Here is a 17,726-nt window from a genome sequence, read left to right on the forward strand (position 1 = left end):
AATGTCTTAACGCACACAAAAACAGCACATTAAGTATGTATAAGTTGTTTTCTTCAAGAATAAAAATAGTTTCATTTTGAACCTACTGTACTTTTAACCACATCGTCTTTAATGTTGTACGTAGAAAACCTTGCACAAACTACGCAAAGCATGGAGATAATGGCTGGGAAGAAAGGGATGTCCTTTTAGCGTCTTTTAACGTCTTTTTCTCTCCGCGTTTGTTTCCATTGGCCCCTGTGAACATCTTCTCACGAGGAGTCTCATTGTCCATGCATGTGTGGTTGCACTTTATGAGCTATGTGGACAAAAGTGGCAGTTGCACATTTCATGTATTGGAACAGGGCTCTTCTGTCAAGTCCAAATCGGTTTGGGGCTTTTGAAACGAAGCACGTCATCTTGACAGTCAGCATACGTAGGTCCTTTGGATCACTGGCCCGTGTGTAGAGCACTCCATCGTTCACTAGTGAGTGACCAAGTTCACGTCGAATCGTACATCGTTTACCCCTTGTGTTTGTGTCCATATTTAAAGAAGAAGACTTGTGACAATTTTCCTCAGACAGTCGCTCTGTCCTCTGTAGTGAAATGGACCAGTGGTTTCTTATATTTACCCGTAAATGTTTTAGGATGTATACCAAATGATCCCTGTACAGTAGTAGTGGTCAACAGTAGTGCACTAAATAGGAGATTAGGTTATTATTTGGGACTCAAGCCTACGGTGACTCTGGAGGTTTTCTATACACACAGCAACTCTGTGATGCTGTCATCTGCTGAGCTTCTGCAGACCAGAAACCCCCGGGCCTTCCAGGCACAGTGCAGTGGCATTGTACCCATTCTAGACAGATAAAATATTTAAAGTCGCGGTGTCTTTGCTCCGTATATTGCTTGCAGCTAAACATCACTGTCCAGATGTATTGTCTATTTAAGATAACAGTATTTTAATGTACATTCATGCAACTAGCCTTCCACTGGGCAGCTAGATTCATCCCTGGTGATTACTTCATTGTGTTTTGAATCCTAATCCACGATCCCTAACTTTTGCACCTTTTTTTTTCTTGCACATTCATGCCAAAGTCTCTCTGTCACACCTCATGGCATATTATGCTTTATCTTGGCCAGGTGGCCGTTGCAAATGAGAATCAGTTCTCAATCAGCCTACCTGGTTAAATAAAGGTGAAATAAAAATAAATAGAAAATGAAAGGGAGCTGTACTCTCTTCTGTTGAATTCCAGCAATGACACACAGTGTAACATAACACTAGATATTACTAGATATAGCTTATCTAAGGTATCCTTGAAGCTAGGAAAAGCCACTTTCTGTTTTCATGCTCAGCAGAAGGGAATATTTTCTTTAAGATAAGCTCAGGCTTGAATGCCTTGTGACTTTAGATTAATTTAAAGCATTGCTCGAGGTGTCCCTTGAAGAAAAATGTGGTTTATTTTAATGTCATGTTGAGTACTTGTTGTTTTCAGGGTATTTTAAGAGGCTGGTTGAGGACCTTTATTTTTAGCAAAGAATGTGTTTTATATGTAAGTATTTTAAGAATTTTTTGAGAAATGTGTTGGATTTATTACTGTTTTTTTATATATGGTTGTTATATACAGTATACAGTTGTTTCATTGATGTTTTTGTAAACATCGCTCATCAACAAAACATTCCTAGGCCTCTATTAAAATATAACATGAACAAATAAGAACATAATGTAGGGTTAATCTCATAGAGGATAGCTATGAAAAGTGTGTGGGCGAGTATGTGTATTTAATGGAGAAACAGTAACCTCTCAAGCTGAACAACTCCTAAAAATCCTGAACGTACACTGAGCCTCTGACTGACAACCCGCGTCAGAACAGATGGTGGGGTGAAGAAAATGCAGACGCCATATTATGTGCATAGAATGGTAAACTACTGCATGCAATGTGGTATGAGCAATGACGGTTTATCTCCAATCATTACTAACTACTCGATAAACATAAAACGTCAGTGTATCTCCCCACTCCACTTAAAAAGTGTCAGAGCAACAGCTTTCAGACATAAATCAGAGGCTTCAGGAAGAGTGAGAACATTTATGAATTCCAAAGCAACAGAAAAATTTCAAATTCATGGTATGACTTCAGGGAAAATGTGGTTACTCACTTGTTAACTCCCCAGTGTTTGTTGTCATTTTAACCTTTTCTGCTGCAACAAACACATTCTTTGTGTTTGCCATCTTCAAGACCTGCACCGGCACCCGTCCAGTCTGGTTGGCCACGACGACCGTTGGACGTGGTGAGGAAAAACATCTCCGCTGTGAATGGAATTCAGCCTATCTAATCTAAAGGTGGGCCCATTGTATTGGGAGATACACCCGAGAAGCACCTACCATACCTAGCCCATACTTTCATGCCGGGTGACCTGTTGGCGCTGGGCTGACTGAGTTCCTGTCACATAAGGCTACATCCGTAATTCCCGCCCAAAATATTCACAAAGGCTTTTGGTTGACCTATTTCCCAAAAACCTGAATGAATGCCATACCGGTCAATCTGTCATAAAATGTGTACAAACAAATTTGTTTTCTACCATCTTCAGAATGTTCTCTGTATCTCCCTAGTTTATACTGTGTATAACCCTGTAAGAGTTAGCCATTCCAGGCAGTGGAGTAACTATCATGGGTGCAGGAGGTGCGGTTGCACACAGGCCCGCGTGGGTAGGGGCCCGCGGTGGGTAGGGGCCCTCGGTGGGTAGGGGCCCGCGGTGGGTGGGGGCCCGCGGTGGGTAGGGGCCCTCGGTGGGTGGGGGCCCGCGGTGGGTGGGGGCCCGCGGTGGGTGGGGGCCCGCGGTGGGTAGGGGCCCTCGGTGGGTGGGGGCCCGCGGTGGGTGGGGGCCCGCGGTGGGTGGGGGCCCTTGCTTGGCCTCTATCATAAAATTATTTTGGATTTTTATTTTGCATTGTGTTTCTATGCAGTTATCGCAGTCAGACGTCAGTTAGTAGCTTAATCTGCCGCAGGATCGGCTTTACATGTGTATATACCGCTTCTTAATATTTCATCTTGGGGGGGGGGGGTCAGGGGCTGTAAGGACAGCTTGCACCCCGGGCCTGGCGTCACCACGCTATGCCTATGTTTCCAGGTGTGGGTCTTCTTTTGGTGAGAGAAAATTGGTCAACCCGAGGACTGGTAAATAATTAGTCAGAGAGACTGGATGTAACCTTCAGCTACTGGACCTCTTTTAGCCCAGGGATGAAGAAGCTATGGAGCATTCCGTCTGCACTTCCTAGTCCAAAGACGTACACTGGGTGAGACTGAATGCCATTTGGATTCAATAAAAATGTACTGATACTGCACATTTCTTACTATGAACCGCAAAATCCAGGAACATAGAGACGTCAGAAGGTTTAGTTTCCGACCTTTGGAACGACTAAAAGCCCAGTGCTGCTCACTTGAATTGTTTACCTGAATTGACCATCCCAGTTAGCACTGCATGTTCTTGCATCTACCAGACAAGTCACCTGCAGTAAACCTAACCCTGACACAATGGACATATTGATCTGGGATTAGGTGCATCTCTGGGTTTGAGCACACGTATGACCGGCAAGAGGATGGGGCTCCAGGTATCCACACACACAGACATACAGACACAGAGAAAGACACACAGAAACACAGATAAACACACAAAGGGACAGCAAAGAAAAACATCCCTGGTTGCACAGCTGTAATAGCAGTAATGTGATAATTCCAGTAAGCATGTGGAAACCATTACCTGATGTGTTTGTGTTGGCTTGGCAACAGGCCATAAGGATGAGAGGTTGTGGTTCAGGTCAGCTGCACATTATGTCAGACAATGTATTTAGAGAATTAATGTGTGTGTGTGTGTGTGGGGGGGGGGGGGGTCTGGATATTAAGAAGGTTAGGTGTTCTACAATACTTTTCAGAGCCTGCCAAACTCTGCATTTCCCGCAGTTATTTTCCACGGTGTGCAGCGCACAATCAAACAGTTTTGATGGCAACAAACAGATTTTTCTGGTGGAGGCCTTTTTGTATATACTGAAATATAACAATTAGTCTCTCCAACCTAACTGTTAATGTTAGCTTACCAAGCCCTATTTGGAATAGAAAAAGGTAAAGCAACAACATATTGGTAAAATATACAGATTTAAGGCTTATGAGTCAAATTGCTAAAGTATCATTCAAAGGTTGTTTACGACCACTATAAACATACTTAAAGGTTTCTGAAATCATAAAAACACCACAGAACTTTGCATTTTGCTGAAGTCATACCACGTCTAAATCTTTAGTACAGCTTAATAAAACAATGTTTTAAGGAGTTTCTTCACAGTTTCTGCAATAAAATAGGCAGTCTGTTGAAATGCTTTTGAAATTACATGAGGCCTGCGTGCTGTAACTGCATACAGTGATGGTCTGTCTTTAGAATGAACTCTGTTTGACAAAGGAACTGTAATACTTCAGCTGAGCAACTGAGTTCCACAAAAAAACATGTCTTGGAGGCTTTAACAGGCTTTCTGTTGGGCTATTAGCTCCAGCCAATCGGTCAAAACAACACACCAGTAAGTCTGTTTAGGCCACCAAAACGAATGCTTAACATTAAATATTTAACTCTCACAGTGCACGTACTAGTTAAGTCAAGCTCGTTATAAACTCTTTGCACGTGGCGGAAATCTGAAGGGGGCACAACCAAAGAGCACTTTAAGGCCTTCCAACATAGAGCGGAAACACATCATGTCCCATAAACACGCAGCACCACATTGACAACTGTGCCCGATTCCTGTAAAATTCATTCCACCTTAAGTAATGAGTGAGTCAAGACGGCAGGATTGGCACATGGCCATGGACGTGAAGCTGACCTCGTTACCAGTATTTCAGGCATCCATGTGTTGTGTGTGTGTGTGTGCGGGGAGGGGAGGGGGGGGTGAGGCTGTTGCCTCACTGTGTGTGTGTTCATATGCATGAATGGTCATAAGACTAAAGAGATGAAAGAAAAGAAAAACTGCTCTTTAGAGTTTAACAAAGTTGCTAAATGTGTAGAGGGTCTTAGAAGTGCAGCCGGACTAGCTGCGTTGCAGCGGCATGCGTGGCTTTACAAGCCGTCTCAAGGGCTCCCCCAGGACGCCACTCTACAGCCGTTGCTTTACAAGAGCCGTTGCTTTCGCCAGCATCAGACATACCCGGGCTGTGTCCTAAATGGCATGCTTTCCTGTCGTGCACTGCTGTTGACTTGAGGCCAGTGGATACTGGGGCACTGAAGGAGGGCGCTCTTTAGGATTAACACATAGGCCTCTGCCACCTAGCAGTTTTCACAACTTTCTGAGGGCATGTAAACAGCAGAAAGCACTTTGAAGCACCAGTGATGACTTCTTTTATATCACCTAAGTTGCTCCTACTGTAAGTTCTGGATTTTAGCTATTTATTTTCACTGGTAGGAGACACCAAAATATATTCCATTCACTCTTGTTTTGTTGATGTTGAACCAGTGTTATGTGCATTTTTGGAGAAAAAAAAACACTTTTATTTTAAACCCTCACGACAATGCAGAGATCCACCCAATAAAACCAAAATTAGTTACGATTTAAATTACATTTTCTCTGCTAAAGTTGGTTAATCTTTTCACTACATCAAACAAATATTTGTTGTTTTGCAATAAAATGTGAAAAAACTGTTTACTGCTTTTTTGTATCCAAAAGATGTGGTCTAAAGATATTCATTCTTATTTTATTGTTTCAGATTTTTTTTTTTACCCTCATTGTCCATCTTCCCACAGCGTGCTGCGCTTACACTTATCATTGTAGATCAGCCTGTGGATGTCCAGGTGCAAAACCAGCTCCTTGTTCCAGAGAATCTACTGAATATAGAACATATTTTCATTATTTTATAGCTCCAGTTGGTACGTTGTAATTATATATTTTTTTTTTTTGCTAAGTGCACCTGATGCGGGAGATTTTTCATAAAATCATTAGCTTAGCTTTTGGTTGATAGCATGGCTTGTGGGTGTTTTACAGCAAAACTAAACACATCCATGTGTTCCAGAAATTCTCCTAATTCGAATCAAGTTATGAGATTGTAGCTCCAACAGTTTGGACATGGCGATTGTCTATGACATTGGTCTTCAACTCAGATCTCAAGGACTTCATATCCAAATGGAACTTGTTTTTAATCTCAGCTGTATTTTTTATATTATTTCTTCTCCAGTGTTTCCTTAAGTGAATCTTGCCGATATATGCCTTGATGCTTAAAAAGCCTTTTGATCAAGTCAAATGGTTCGGCCATATTTGTCATTCTGCTCTATGTGAATGAACCCCAATCTAGAATCCATTTCACATGATAATGTTGTATGATAATGTTCTCTGGATATAAAGTCAATTGGGAAGTCTTCCAAAACTGATGCAAAATCCCTGTCCGAAAATGTTCCAAAAGTCTCACCAGAAAAATGTACCAGGCTGGGGATTAAATTTAGAAAACAACATTATTCCCAATTTTAAGTTTTCTCTTCTGATGGACAAACCAAACTGAATATTGGAGAGCCCCTCCTGATATCCTTGTTGGGAAGATTTTATCTCATTAAAATGTTTTTTTTTATCCAACAACTGCTTTTCCAGAATATCCCCATAATCACAGCAAAATATTTTTTTTAAGCCACTGGTCTCAATTATCAATGTATTAATCTGGGGGTCCAAAATATAAGGGCAGGATAAACAGCATCTAACAACCACAGCGCCACATGAATGAAAATTCTGCTTTTGACTGGAGTCCATAAAGACTACATAGGGTATAGGTTTAGCTACACAGGGAATAGGAAGCCATTTGGGACCCATTCCAGGACTCTGCTGACTCCTAGTCAGATCCCTAGTTCAGTTTTCCATTCCTCCGCAGCTCCATGGATTGGAATTCCTTGGCGTCCAAAGATGTTGGGGATTACAGCATGGAATTTAAAGGGGAGACTGATTTCATTAGATTTTGCAAAATAAAAATAGAAAAAAAGGATATTGGCAAAAATATCATGGCCACAAAATCCCAATTACCAGTAGGCATCTTCAGAGAATATTGTGTGGCAGCCAAATTATTTCTACCACTTCATCTGGAATGATGACAACAGCCATGATATGCTTTTTTGCCCCACCCACATTAAATGTACATATGATTCTCTCCCTCTTCTCCCCCCTCTCTCTCTCTCTCTCTCTCTCTCTCTATATATATATATATATATATATATATATTATCTCTCTATCACTCTCTCTACCTCTCTCTCTCTATATATATATATATATATATCTTTCTATATATATACATATTTTTATTATATTCTAAAGGATATACATTTGAGGAAGGACAGAATAATATATCCATTATATTGTTTTGGAAGTTATTGCACCAAAATCTTAATAGAATGAAACTGTAAAGTATGCACAACTTCACAAAGTGATGTCTTCCAGTTGTTTGACCTTCTTGACCTCCCTTAGCTGTACATTAGAAGCAGGAATAAACTTAAGAGGGCTGACATCAACAGGTTCCCAGTCTCCTCTAGACCAAATCCCAACTTCTTTCTTTCTCTCTTTTTTCTTTCTCTTCGTCAGTTGCTGTGCCAGCGTCACCAGAGCCTGAGGAGTGTGTCATTCCAGACCCATGGCCTCTTCGGTGCCACATCACAGCCTGTAGCTCCAGACCGGATGCGCTCACACAAACAAACACACAGAACACCCACACGTCACTCACCACTCCAGAGAGCAGACAGACGCCTTAATGGCCCAATCGGGTCGCCTGCGGTACTGGGCCCAGGACTGTCTCCACATTTTGACAGGTCCATGACCCATGCGAGAAGAGTTCAGGGTCTGAGAGCGGAGGGTGGGGGGGGGGAAGCTGGGTAGCCCAGGGGGGGCGATGAGGGGTGTCTTTCGTCAGCGCATGAATAATATTTTGGAAATGTGAAGAGGAAGTCCAAAAGAGAATAATGGCAATCAGATGTTGCAGTACTACTGCAGTACTGCCCCATGCTCTCCACAACTCATCAGTGACATTTCATATTAACTAATGCCTTTTAACATTCATTTCTTTTTTGGATCCTTGGACCTAGGACACGTTGAAGAGCGTGTTGTACGGTCTCACCATTTCACTTATTTCCACTGACAATGCATTTGTAAGATGTCCTTCAGTAGTTGTGGAGTTGCCATAGATTTTGCAATCTAGCGATGCTTGCATGGAAAGTAGAAATATATTATGTCCCACGTTGACAACCGTTTCTTAGAAATGGAAACCATATGGCAATATCTTTGATTATTGTTCAGAAAGAAAATGTTTTCTCCCCTGAAGCAGTTGATTAGGTGAAAGTAATACTGCGCCGAGCTGCCCACATGTTCCTGTGAGGTATGTAAATTGAAGGGAAAATCATGCTACTGCATGTCTATAAAACTGTAATGGAAGCACAGTCATTCTGTCATGTCCATCTGGCAGCGCCGTTCTCCCGTCCGTCCACTTCCTCCAAACTGTACTGCCTCCAGCACTTCCTGTTTAATCAAACATAGCGCTGACTTATGGCCAATTGTCCACTGTCAATTTCACATAATAAATAGTATGAATAAATATGAAAGATGAAGGTTTGACTGAAACATTGTGTTACTTGACAAAATATACATTTTGATATTGCCTTTCAACAGCCATCTCATGTTGCCTTAACCTCACGTTAGTGTCCCACAGGCCATCTCAATACAACGTAACACTGACAGCTGAGCAGAACAGTCCACAACTGTCCTGTTGTGCAGAACTAATAGAAGGAGGTTGTGGAAAAAGTTGCCATGAAATCAATAGGCTAGTGTGTGTACTTTTGGAGTACTAAAGAAAAACACAGGTGGAGATGGGAGATGTATTCAGGGAAAGGGGAAAAGACGGAGACAATAATGCGATGGACCTTGCCGTCTGACATTCATTGACTGTCTCAAAAATGTCTTCCATCAATCAGACTCAACTGTTGTCCACAACCTATCTGCTTCCTCTTTCCAATTAGAAGCCACGCCCAGCCCACACAGCGGCAGGATCCACTCTATGCCCTCCCTCACACTTTTATGGTTTACACAGAGCAGAGAAGGGGGAGCAGAGCAGAGCAGTGGTCCCTCCCACCTTCTATAAAGGCCAGCCATACGGAAACACTCAGACAGACATCACACGTGTGTCTGTGTGGAGGCAGACGGAGGCAAACAGCACACTGAGCAAAACCAAGGGCCATTAGACGCTCAGCCAGCCTGGAACAAGAGGGGGGGGGCCCATACTGAGAGAAAGAGAGAAACATCAATGAGTGATTTTACTGTCATGAGCTCTTCTGGCCTGTTCTCCGAGGATTAATGGTCTACAGCACTGAGGGGGATCAGGGAGGTTTGACAGGTCTCTACATGAGAGTCCAGCTGGAGTCTCCAACCTGTCTTGCAGATCTGGACTTTGGTTGTGACAATGTCTTTCGCGATGGTGCGCACGGCTCCTCCCCCAAACCAGTTCCTGTTCTCTGAGATCAGTATGAATTCGGAGGACGAGGAGGATGAGAACGGCGGCAGCGAGAGCTCGGGTTCCGACTCGCAGAAGGCCTCTTTTCGTCTCACCGGCGGCTCCGGCGCCTTTCAGGTGAAGGTGGGAAGCCGGAAGAGGAAGTTCTGTGCGCATTCCGGCACTAACAGCAGGCTTGCGGGGCCTCCGATGTTACCGGGCACCGTGGTGGTGGAGGTGCGACAGCGGAACGCCGCCAACGCCAGAGAGAGGGACCGCACCAACAGCGTGAATACGGCGTTCACCGCTCTGAGGACCCTCATCCCCACCGAGCCGGCCGACAGGAAGCTGTCCAAGATCGAGACGCTGCGCCTGGCGTCCAGCTACATCTCACACCTAGGGAACGTGCTGCTGGTCGGCGAGGAGTGTGGGGACGGGCAGCCCTGCCACTCCTCCTCACCGCCCTTCTATCACCACACCCTCCAGGGCCACAGCCCCTCGCCCAGCCGGGGGGGAAGTGAGAAACAGCCCAAGCAGATCTGCACTTTCTGTCTCAGCAACAAGAGGAGAAGGGTGAGTGGCACTGGAGAGGGAGCTGACAGCATTACTGACGGGGGAGGACTGTGGGAGGAGCTGGTTAGGATTACTCAGGGAGGTCTTATCATCATGTGGAAAGTGATGCGGAGGGTTCTCGGGGTCGTCAGTTTGATCCTGGGATCAAGTAATCTGGTGGAAATGATCTGGTGGAAATGATTGAGGGACACAAAGCTGAATTCAACCCACTCAATTTTCCCTTTATATTCATATATTGTTGTTAAAAATTAGGGATCTGTTTTCAACCAAACCTGACAAAAACTGTCTAAATAAATAATGTGGGAATAGTAGACACCCACAATTCCTACACTGTGAATACTTCTACACTGAGTCCCCGATAAAGTACAGGTGATTTAGGTTAGCCCGAGCAGAAGCTCTGAAATATCATCTCTCATCACTTCAGGATTACACAATCACAGGTGTTTTTCTGCAAGTGACTTACAGTAGTTTCTGCACACATTTCCTTATGGTTGTCCACAGTGAGATTCCAGCCTGTGATCCTGTCATGCTTTACCAACTGAGACAACATAAAACCATATTTAAGAAAGAATGAGGTCAGGAGAAAACAGGTTTAGTACCGTTCATCAAATGGCCACTTATAATCAAGGCTAAGGATGTTTCTGGCAAACTAGGGACGAGGACCATTGCTACAGGTAGAAAGTTGGAGGGAGAAATTTGTAGGTGTGAATTATTTTATTAAAAAGGGAAGTATGCAGTAATCACAAATACTGTGAGCAAAAATAATTAACCCTAACCAAGAAGCACACATTCAGCGAGTCTTGAAGAGACATCCCTTCCAAGCTTCTCATAGACTTGAATATAAAAAATTCTGAAATAAAAAGATCATTAAATCTTCTAGAGGATTGCATGAGAGTCTGTTTGAATCCCAGTGCTGTGTGGATGGTGTGGATGGTGTGGATGAGGTGGATGGTGTGGATGATGTGGATGGTGTGGATGATGTGGATGGTGTGGATGGTGTGGATGATGTGTTTTAATCGGAGGCTCTTCCCTTGCTCATTCAACTCTGTGATACAGTGGATATAAAAAGTCTACACACCCTTGTAAAATGCCAACTTTTTCCACTTTTAATGTGACCTATAATGTGAACAATTCAATTGAAAAACAAACTGAAATCTTTGAGGGGGAAAAATTCTAAATTAAAACCTTACAATATCCTGGTTGCATAAGTGTGCACACCCTTATAACTGGGGATGTGGCTGTGTTGAGAATTGACCAATCACATTCAAACTTATGTTAAATAGAAGTCATTACACACCTGCCATCATTTAAAGTGACTCTGATGAATCACTAATAATGTTCTAGTGGGATTTTACCGACATTTTCTAAGTTGCGTCTCTGAGTAAAAGCCATGGTCAGCAGAGAGCTTCCAAAGCATCAGAGGGATCTCATTACTGAAAGATATCAGTCAAATAATTTCCAAAGCATTAGATATACCATGGAACACAGTGAAGACAGTCATCATCAAGTGGAGGAAATATGTCACATCAGAGACATTACTAAGAACTGGACATTACTCCAAAATGGATGAAAAGATGAGAAGAAAACTGGTCAGGGTGGCTTCCAAGTGGCCTACAGCGAAGTGAAGCATGGTGGTGGCAGCATCATGCTTTGGGGCTGTTTTTCTTCAGCTGAAACCAAGGCCTTAGTCAGGGTGGAGGGAGTTATGAACAGTTCCAAATACCAGGCAATTTTGGCACAAAACATTCAGGCGACCATTAGAAAGCTGAAGATGAAGAGGAAGTTCACCTTTCAGCATGACAACGACCCAAAGCACACATCTAAATCCAAAAAGCATGGCTTCACCAGAAGAAGATTAACGTTTTGGAATGGCCCAGCCAGAGCCCAGACCTGAATCAAATTAAACATCTGTGGGGTGTTCTGAAGAGGGCTGTGCACAGGAGATGTCCTTGCAATCTGACAGATTAGGAGCGCTTTTGCAAAGAAGTGTGGGCAAATATTGCCATGTCAAGATGCGCCATGCTAATAGACTCCTACCCCAAAAAATGTAATGCTGTAATAAAATCAAAAGGTGCTTCAACAAAGCATTAGTTTAAGGGTGTGCACATTTATGCAACCAGGTTATTGTGAGTTTTTTATTTTAAATTTTTTGTTTCAGTTTGTTTTTCAATTGAATTGTTCAAGTTATAGGGCACATTAAAGGTGGAAAAAGTTCTGACATGATTTATTTTTGTCTCATTCTTTTACATCACAGTAACCTGCAATTTTAACAGGGGTGTGTAGACTTTTTATATGCACTGTAAATCCGCTGGATTCTCCATTGACATTGTTTCTTAGTCCAGGACCATACCTAGTCCAGGAAACTGTACCTTTTTGCGCAAACACAACACAACATTGGTATGTTGTTTGATTTGATGATAATAATCAGAATTTGATGCACAAATAAAGACAGTATCATGAATACATGTATGCAGTTGTTTTGTAAATTATTATTTTGAAAATAAATTCATTACACCTTAATACAGATTAACAAAATAAAATAAAAAAAAGTTTGGTTGCAAACTCTACTTTTTATTTGAATTTTAAAACAAACTTCCAATGGTTTCAGAGTAAACCAAAGTATATATAGTAAATACAGAAAAAAGACCAAAGCAATATAAGTAAAAGACGGCACTTTGATAATTTCTCACTAAACATACATCAGGTTATTTCTTTGTTTTTCTTTTTAAGTGGTTATTTTTAAATTTTTTATATATACTGTATATTTTGTTTTATGTCTGAAGTTAAAACATTCAGAAATTAATTGTTGTTGGCCTTAGTCTGCTGAATGTTTTTTTATTCAAAACTCAGCTGCTACAGTATAAACGTTGTTCAACTTTCTACTAGTGGAAATCAACATAGATTCTATGACTGTGGCTGGAAGTTGGTCCCATGTGACTGTTTGGAGAGCAAGGCTCTTGCAAGGCAAGGGCTGCGTATTCAATTAAAACGGGTCGCCAGTATAAAAACATTATTGCAAACAAAGTGGGAAAATGTGTGCATGCCATACTCAAAGTCACTCTCAATTACAAAGGCTGGTAAATTATCATTTTCAAATGATGGAAGTAATTAGACATTATTGTACTTGCAAAACTTGATCTTCAAAATGTTTCATCCAGCATGAACCCTGCTCTCCAAAATTAATTCTGCTGATATTTGAAACAGATTGTGCTGGGTCTTTGATGTAATCTTTAAATCCTGAATATAGGGCTCTTTAACCACTTTGACTCATTCACTCCAATCATGACTGTGCCTCAAATGGTACCCTATTTTCTTTAAATGCCTTACTTTTGACCAGGGCCAATGTGATAAGAGAAAAGTAGTGCACTTGATATTGAATAGACTGCCATTTGGAACTATTGCTCATTACTCCCAGAAAATTACTTCTTTGTTCGCAATCGTTTCTAGAGAAGAATATAATTAAATGAAGCATGAGATAGGTAATGATATATGAGTTATTCTAAACTGTAGAACACTGGTGTTGCCCGTCTGGGACAGAAATGGATGTAAATAAAGTGATACATGCTTAAACTGTAACTATGACTTACTGTATGGAGAATTCATACATTAATACTACTTTGCCTACCGGGTGCACTTTGTCAAAGTTCATACTAAACTCTCTGTTCCATTTGGCTTCCTTGCATTTGTCTTGGACGGTACACGGCAACAGGCAAGCATTTTTCAATACCATTTTCTACTTCTGGATTTATGGAATTAGAAAGGGGAAAAATACTGTAAATCTATAGTCTCTATATTAAGGTTGTAGTGGCAGGATTCTTGTGATCCTGGGCAGTGAACGCCTCCAAGTTAAACCAGGCTTCCCCAAAGTGTCAAAGATAGTTTGGCAACTTTGGTCCAGCCCAGTAGCTTATGTGGAATGGAAGCTGGATATTGAATGTTGGAATCAAACGTCAACTTAAAAGGAATGTTACGTTATTAACACTTTTCTCGAGTAAGCCTTTATGTAATCACTAGAAATATTCACACACAATCAAATATTTGCAATTTATGTATTTTAAAAGTAGAGTTCCCAAAAATTACAACATTTATTAATTTCCATACCTTGTAAGATGCAGTCTATGTATGCAGAATAACAGCTATCCATGTTTTAACATTGTTCTCATGAAACTGTAAATAGGTCATCTGAAATATGTCTTGTCAAGCTCATTAAAGTAACATAGGGTAAACTAGATGATTTGAACATGGATTAGATTTCTGCTCCAAATGCAAAAACAATGCGCCAGCCACAGAGAAGTTAAACCAAAGAATGAATTTCTGTCACACATTGTATAAAGACTGCATGGTGGGTAAAGACACCAACATGTCATTCTGTTATTTGGTTGAAATAATTCAATAATATTTACTACTAATAATAGTTAAATGTCAGTGTTATGTCAGTGTTATGTCAATGTAATATCAGTGTTATGTCAGTGTCATATCAGTGTTATATCAGTGTCATATCAGTTATGCCAATGTTATGTCAGTATTATGTGTGCAAAGAAAGCCTGTTGTTAATGGTTTTTATTCCTCTCGGCTGTTTGCAGTGCAAATAGTCTGTCCCAAATTCCCTGTAGTGCATACCTGTTTTAAGCTGAGCCATTGGGGTCCTTACTCAATGAAGTGCACTGTGAAGTGACTAAGGGGCCATTTGTTTCACACTTCCAGAGCGGAGTGCTTTGCAGCCCTGCTGTTTCTGCGGCTGTCTGGCCTTGTATTCTTTCTAATTATCCCGGGATTTTATCATGGACAGATGGAGGTAGTTAAACACTAATCCAAGAAAGTAACAGGAGTTACTGCTAAATTGTATATTAAAAAGATTAGTGTATTTAATTATCATATCAGAGTAAATTAAAAAACAGAAACAGGATCAGTTAAAAGGCAATTTACTTAAAATGAAATATAGGTTTTAGAAAGTGAAACATATTACACTGCATCCCTGAGTGTGCTCCATTTGTTTGAATTAACTTTACCAGATATAGTTGTAGGAACACTACCCACTTCCCCAAGTGTAATCAGTATCCCATAATCGTACCCTTTTATTTCTTAAAGGGAAAATGTAAGCATTGAAAAATCCAAGGTTAATAAATCACAATTGCACATGACAGCGAATCAAAAACAATATGATAGTTTACAGTGGTTGGAAAGGTGTACAATTAAATTGATCCGCTTCCTTGAAGTGTGTATTATTTTCCAATACAAATTCAACCTAAACTTGAATATACAATAATATTTCCAGATAAGGCAATTGTATTAATGCGGTACAAACCACCTCCTTGAGCATTCATGACTCCATCTGTCAGTATCCATGAGATTCCCTGAAAGCATCAGTAGGGAACTAGCCTGAGAGCTTTTTTTTGATATCCTATTAGATTCCATTTGACTGTAGGAGCATGCTTTGAGTAGGAGTTAAAGCTACAGCGTAGCTTGCGTGTGGTGTGGCCTACTGTAGCTCTGAATGAAGAAACAATGCCATTCCAGTAACTTACACCCTCCTCACCACAGCGAGTGGAGGTAATGCAAGCCAGGTGTGTCCTAAAACACAGAGAGGTGAGAACGGAAAATATGAGGCTCCTCTTGCCGTTTCCTAGGCTGGGTTCCTGGCCAGACAACCTGGACCTGAAGGATATAATCACACCCGAAAATCAAGGGTGCTCTGTTTTGATAGAACAGACTAATACTAAACATCTCATTAAATCCCTTTATTTTTCAACTTGTAGACATCGCCTGCAATGATGTCATTGTGTCTGCAGACTGACAAAGAAGGATATGGAATCCAGAAATATGGAGTCCTGTGGGGCTTGGTCAATAGCCGTGTATTATGGGTAATAGGGTGCCATTTGGGACACAAAAACTCAGTGTCCTGTCCTTGTTGAACACTCCTAGAATAATCGTGTTAATCACTGATGAAAAGAATGATGTCTGATGACGTTTCCTCTCTCTTTCAGAACAGAGACAGAAAAACAACAGTAAGAAGCTAACCCTGAAGAACAGAAACATTCTGAGGATATTATTTTTGCAATCATTAGAGCGACTCACAGGAACAATTAAGTGCCTTGCTAAAGGATGCCGCAGCAGGGCTTTTTTGGACCTACGCCACCCCCTTATGCAACCCGTATGTGAAAGAAAAAGCATTTATTATTCAAATTGTAATTATAAGTGTGTACTTAATAATAAGACAATATTTGTATTTATATACCATATCACAAGAACATGATAATGTATTTAATGGACACATCAAGCTGGATAATGTGGCTAGAACATTCAAAGCAACATGGGATTAAATAGGAACCCTTATTAGTTCCAGTTTGTTAGTTATCTATACTAAATCTACAGGACATGATAATGACCAGGAAGTGGTGCAGGAGCTCTGCATCAAAAATGGCTCTCTACTCGGACCATGGTCAATACTCTGTCCATGGTCAATACTCGGACCATGGTCAATACTCGGACCATGGTCAATACTCAGGCCATGGTCAATAGTGCATTAGTTAGGGAATGGCGTGTCAATTGGGGAAAGACAGAAGACATACCACTGAACATTCGTCTGAATTCCAATATGACCTCTATAGAACTCTAGGACACTCCATTCACTCTCATCACGACATGCTCGCCATTCTGGTTAATGATGTTAGACACTTTTCATGGATTGACTGATTTTGAATAATAAAATGTGGAAGTGCCTTCATGGTGGAGAGTGATTTAATCTAATATCTGTGTACGGGTTGATACTGTTCGTCTGATTTTGACTCAGCCCTGGTGCTTGAGTGACATTTATCCAGTGGGTGCAGATTGTGCTTTTGATGGGAATGGAGGATCAGGGAGAAGTGGCAGCAGCCAACCTAAACATCATGTAAACCCCTGTGCCTCTCATTCCCAAAATGTGTCCCAAATGACAACATAATGCTTATAATAGCGCACTACTTTTGCCCTCTGTAATGTAGGACTGCCCTATGGGCTCTGGTGAAAACACCGGCACTAAATGAAGTGCCATAATATGACATCAGAGAAGCACGGCCAGTGTTTCAGTCCATCAGGCTCAGACCGTGGTGGCAGGAGGTGTAGGGAACACATCCTACATCACATGGGCAGGTAGAACTTTGGAGGCCTGGCTGTCCTATTGTTTACCTGTTGAATTCCATGTGCTCTCTCCCTCTCCCCTCTTTCTTCTTCTACCTTTTGAATTCCATGTGCTCTCTCCCTCTCCCCTCTTTCTTCTTCTACCTTTTGAATTCCATGTGCTCTCACCCGCTCCCCTCTTCCTTCTTTTTCCCAGCAGCTCCACAGACTCTGTGGTCCAGGGATTCTACAATATGTTCAAGGTTCACTCAGATTGCCCTCTCTCGTACCTTCGCTAACTCCTTTTGCATAGAATCAATGTCCCCTGTTAGTAGTTAAAATAGTATTAGTATTGGTAGTAACAGTAGTAGTACTAGTAGTAGTAATGGTAGTAACAGTAGTAGTACTAGTAGTAGTAGAAATAGAAGTAACAGTAGGAGTAGTAGTAGTACAAATTGTAGTATTAGTATCTGTATTACTAGTAGTAGTAGGAGTAGTAATAGTAGTAACAATAGTAGTAGTAGTAGTAGAAATAGAAACAGTAGGAGGAGTAGTAGTGGAAGTACTACTAGTTGTAGTAGTATGAGTAGTACTAGTAGTAGTAAC

At 41.4% G+C, this 17,726-nt stretch overlaps 1 protein-coding gene across 1 annotated transcript; it reads left to right on the forward strand.

The window, feature by feature from the left end:
- The first annotated feature begins 7,904 nt into the window (after nucleotides 1–7,904).
- LOC105018846 (basic helix-loop-helix transcription factor scleraxis) lies at nucleotides 7,905–17,482 on the forward strand. The gene is made up of 3 exons (XM_010884610.3): nucleotides 7,905–8,345; nucleotides 8,983–10,025; nucleotides 16,010–17,482. Exons 2-3 carry the CDS (start codon nucleotides 9,423–9,425, stop codon nucleotides 16,040–16,042), a joined length of 636 nt encoding a protein of 211 aa, XP_010882912.1. The 5' UTR covers nucleotides 7,905–8,345; nucleotides 8,983–9,422; the 3' UTR covers nucleotides 16,043–17,482.
- Nucleotides 17,483–17,726: the final 244 nt, after the last annotated feature.

The sequence above is a fragment of the Esox lucius genome, chromosome 20 (assembly GCF_011004845.1).
Source record: "Esox lucius isolate fEsoLuc1 chromosome 20, fEsoLuc1.pri, whole genome shotgun sequence".
Lineage (NCBI taxonomy): Eukaryota > Metazoa > Chordata > Actinopteri > Esociformes > Esocidae > Esox > Esox lucius.